This window comes from Lactuca virosa, chromosome 2 (genome assembly GCF_052849685.1).
Source record: "Lactuca virosa cultivar CGN04683 chromosome 2, Lactuca_virosa_CGN04683_v6, whole genome shotgun sequence".
NCBI classification, from domain to species: Eukaryota; Viridiplantae; Streptophyta; class Magnoliopsida; order Asterales; family Asteraceae; genus Lactuca; species Lactuca virosa.
In genome coordinates, this window is record NC_136427.1 from 287,162,778 (window position 1) to 287,167,298 (window position 4,521).

Consider the following 4,521-nt stretch of genomic DNA (forward strand, 5'->3'; position numbering starts at 1 on the left):
AGGTATATTTATTGTTATATTCTTTTGTAGGTGAATAAGTGGTAAACTTCTTTTGACCATCCCACATTGCTTGATATACAAAATGTTTATGAGTTCTCTTGTCTACAAAGATAGTGTACGTCCCAGATAGTCCGGTGGTAAGAAAAATGTTAGCTTCCTTACTTAATAAAATAAGAGGAAGCTCCCTCGTTTCTTACAAGTTTCACAAATAGTCCAGTGTCAACTGTGCTGCTTTGAAAATGCTTGATCTCGAGTTTAATGTGTTTAATCAAAAACCTAGTTTATAAAAAAAAATTGAACTAAATCTGTTAAACAATAAATCAGATGGTTTATTGCTTGAACTGGTTTGATATTATTGATTATTGATTTTAACTAGTTACAAGAATTTTGAAACCGGGTATCCGATAACGGAACCGGTACCGGCGGTTCCAAGACCGGTTCCAAAATTCAAAGAACCGGTGTAACCGGTTCCGGTTCCAACATTTTAAGAACCGCCGGTTCCGGTTCCGGTTCCATACAATTAGGACGGGTACCCGCTTTTGCTCACCCCTAGGGTTGGATATAGGTGTAGGTGTGGATAAGAACGGTTTTTGGGTGAATGTGTAGGAGGGGACGAGGAAGTAAAAGAATGCAAGAAAGAAATAAAGGAGCAACATATGACGTAATATTTAAATCTAGAGAAAGATTTAACAAATAGGTTGACAAAATTCTTTAATGGACAATAATTAAATACAATCATTAACCACAAAATCACAACCGAAAAACTATGAATAAAATTATCTTTAATGCAGGTTTTGTAAATGAAAATCTAATAAATATTCAGTTAAAAAAATGCAAAAAAATCGTTGAACTTTTCTAATCAACCGATAATGCATTCCTACCCTTACACAAGTTCATCTCATAATGCATCACAACTTCATAAATTCGCACTATAATGCATTTCTACCCTCACACAAGCTCATCTCATAAACAAGTTCATCTCATAATGCATCACAACTTCATAACTTCGCACCATATTTCTACCCTCACACAAGTTCATCACAACTTCATAAATTCGCACTGTGACACAATCAAACAGTCTTGTTTCTTTTTTAGCATAAATTTTTTTCTTCCTAATTTTTAGTGGTTAGCATCTATAAGAATTATGGTTGCTGCTTAAAAATCTTAAAAGTTAATTCCAACGACATGTCTTAATCAACATAAAATTACAAAGATAGTGCGAAAACAAGACCTTGCGAGAAAACTTAAAGACAAGTTCATTTTATTAGGATCTCTAACCTTGATCCAATCATACGATCACAATCTTGCAAAACATAAAACAATCATAGGTAAAACCATAATCTTAAAACCTTTGAATCCCACTAATGACTAATAATCCAACCAAATGAATTGTTATTATAACCCATTAGTTGATGAAATATAAGGTGAATACATTAAATCTAAGTAAAGAAGATCATATGGCACAATGGACCCATTTATACTGATAGGATTAACCAGTCCCCTCAATCTTCAAAAGCCCTCTTCACAACAACTCCAGCCTTGACGGCAGAGACATCGATTTCTACCGCAACAAAATTTATGTTTTCCTAAACATCATAAATACAAAATTAAATCAAAACAAAAAATAATATTGAACCCTCAAGAACATGTTAACAAGTTCATTCCAGTGCAAACCCGACTACATCTGAAAAAATAAATAAATAAAAAGACTCACCAAAAACTTGCTGTTGTTGACTGAACCACACAACGTTCATTATCCGCAATATCAATCTCTAGTCTTTTCATGATTTTATTTTTCAGATCATAACTATATAAACCCGTAGTAGATCCGGGTTTCCTAAAAATAATATATCTCTTACTTTTCACACTAGTCACAGGAAAAGAAACAACACTCCCAGGGAAAACCCTCAAGCACACATAACCCAATATACATATCGACTGAAACTTCTCCCATTTTGTCTTTTGAAAATCTTTAAGCATCCATACGTTGACTTGGTCAAACGAGACTTTATGAAGAAGAGTAAGAAAACCACCCATTTCAACCAAAGAATACCGATCATCCATAGGATAAACATCCGATCCCGATCCCGATCCCGATCCCGGTAAGAAAGTTTGACGAAATCTCTCTTTAACTGTATCCATAGAAACCAAGTATTTATCACTATGAACATCCCAATGAAAATACCTCCCTTGAACCGAAACCGGGTTTTCCCAATAATACTGTCGTTGACCCGTATACGAAGGCCCGTTGACTTTTTTCCAAATTAACCATGTGTTACTTGGGAAATTACTTTCTAACACGAGAATCTCGCATTGGATTGGTGGGCCCATGTACACGTGGACGACTTTGTATATTTTTTTGAATGGATCGTACGAAAGGCCGAGTCCACATTTGCAATTGTAATGTCCTCCACATGATATGGAAGGTGATGAAATAAATGATCCTTGTTTGGTGATTAGGTTGAAAAGGTAAAGAATTCCGATTCTAATTGAGTCGGTTAGTAGAAGGTACTCATTACACCAAGATTTTATACAACCATGAAATGGTATGTTAATAAATTGTTGTTTCATTTTTAGGCCTTGTTCTTCTTCCCTTATATCCATCAGACGAATTGTGTTGCTTCCGGTTGACCTTTGTAGGATTAAGGAAGCATGGTCAAACAAGATGTTGTTGGTGATTAGGATGAACCATCGTCTGCAGACAAATTTAACCTTGTATCGGAGTAAATCGGGTGGAAGTTTTTTGAGAATCTCTAGAAGGAGGTCGTCCGGAAAAAGGGCAAAACCGTCCAATGTTTTTTTCTTTTTGGTCACATGTTCGGATTTAGATTGTCTTCTGCAACTTCTCAATGCCCTCTTCAAGGGTTTCTGTTACAAAATAATACAAACATTATGAGTTTTTTTCCAAGCCAACTTTCATGGGATTTTAGAGAAAAAGAAGGTACGCGTCTTAAATTATAGGTCTATTTAGATGCACTTATAGTAATAATTATGAAAGTACTCAAAACAAAATTTGCATGTTTTATTGTGCATGAACGTAAGTAACGCGACTTTTTTAGGTATGAGTATGATTATCACAATCTAAAAACTATAAAGAATATGATCTTCTTGAAAGCCTTGATATAAATATCTCTACGCATCTCTATTGCAATGAACTCCCTAGAAATTGTCCGTATAGATAGTATTGTTGCTTATTTTGATGATCCTCAAATAGAAGAACATGGCATCACAAAACATATGACACTGCAGAAATGGATTAAATAGCACAATAAAGAGGATTTGACTGAGAATCTAGTAGTTGAGGAATTTTACGGAAAAAAAAAATGAAAGTAGATCTATATTTGTTGATTCCTAAAGACGTCAGCATCTTGCCTAAATCTTCTTCCATTGATATTGCATGGTTTACAAAAAGATTGTATCCCCATCTCATAACCTTGATGTTCTTGTCACAAATGAGGAACGTACAGCTGTTTCAGAGCTCACCCCTACATATGTTATATCAACAAGACAACAAATAAACACAGACCAATAGACATCTGACTTCCTATCTCCATAAGCTAATTAAACATAAGATATTGCATTCGTACTCTATAAGAATCCAACTACATTACCTTGGATAATGCAAGTGTTGTCTAACAAACAGCTAAGACAATTCTAGGCAATTTTCAATGCAATAAAGAAATGCATATCCTTTTTCAAGAAGGACCAAAAAAGAATGCATATTTCATCTCTAATGAACTGAAAATAAGAGTCGCCTCTCTGTTTGAAACAGATTGAGCACCGCAAAGATGGATCCCATACACATCTTCAGCCACTAGGGACAAACTGGAGCATCTTATTAAAACAGATGTCCTAAATTGAAGTCCAGCTAAGGTTACCTAGTGCCTAGTAGTAATATCACCTCTAATTTCTATAATCGCTTAACCAAATGAGCTAACATCCATTAATCGGATCTTATAGAGTCCGATCGTATCCTCCTAAACCAAGCAAAACTACAAACCCTAAACTACGATTCGACCAACACACATCAAGAAATCTTAAGATACCAGAAAAGGAGTACATAAACAGCCACATCGACGAAATTGAGAGACTACAAAATGATCAAGAGCGAACCTGTAGGGGATTAGCTTCCATTTGAAAAGAAATCAACAGTTATCGGAGTGAACCTCCCGGAGAGTCGTCGGGGGAATCCATAGAAAAGGGGAGAATCAGTCGTGATCGAAGTTTTTCTAGGGCTCAATCGAGCAGACGCGGGAGATTCATATGCTTCCAAATGTGGCCGTAGCGGTGGGTTTTGTGTTTTTCACTTTTTCTGGCAAAATCTCCAGATATATATTGAGTATTGACTATATTGACTATTGACCATTCAGTCAAAACATTTATTTCTTTTTATGCTTTAAAATTAAATTAAGTAATAGAATTAATTTTGATTTTAAAACACATTATTTGTGTGGGCCATACCGAACTTGCCTCATGTCCTACCTAGTGCGTTAACTAGTTGTCAAACTCATTTATTACATT

General features: G+C 35.3%; 1 protein-coding gene across 1 annotated transcript; it reads right to left on the reverse strand.

Moving 5' to 3' along the window:
- Positions 1-1,244: 1,244 nt before the first annotated feature.
- Positions 1,245-4,299, reverse strand: LOC145161329 (putative F-box protein At5g50220). Its single transcript, XM_079080829.1, has 3 exons — positions 4,114-4,299; positions 1,715-2,868; positions 1,245-1,586 (listed from the first exon to the last, which is right to left on the reverse strand). Exons 1-3 carry the CDS (start codon positions 4,132-4,134, stop codon positions 1,577-1,579), a joined length of 1,185 nt encoding a protein of 394 aa, XP_078936955.1. The 5' UTR covers positions 4,135-4,299; the 3' UTR covers positions 1,245-1,576.
- Between the last annotated feature and the right edge of the window lie 222 nt (positions 4,300-4,521).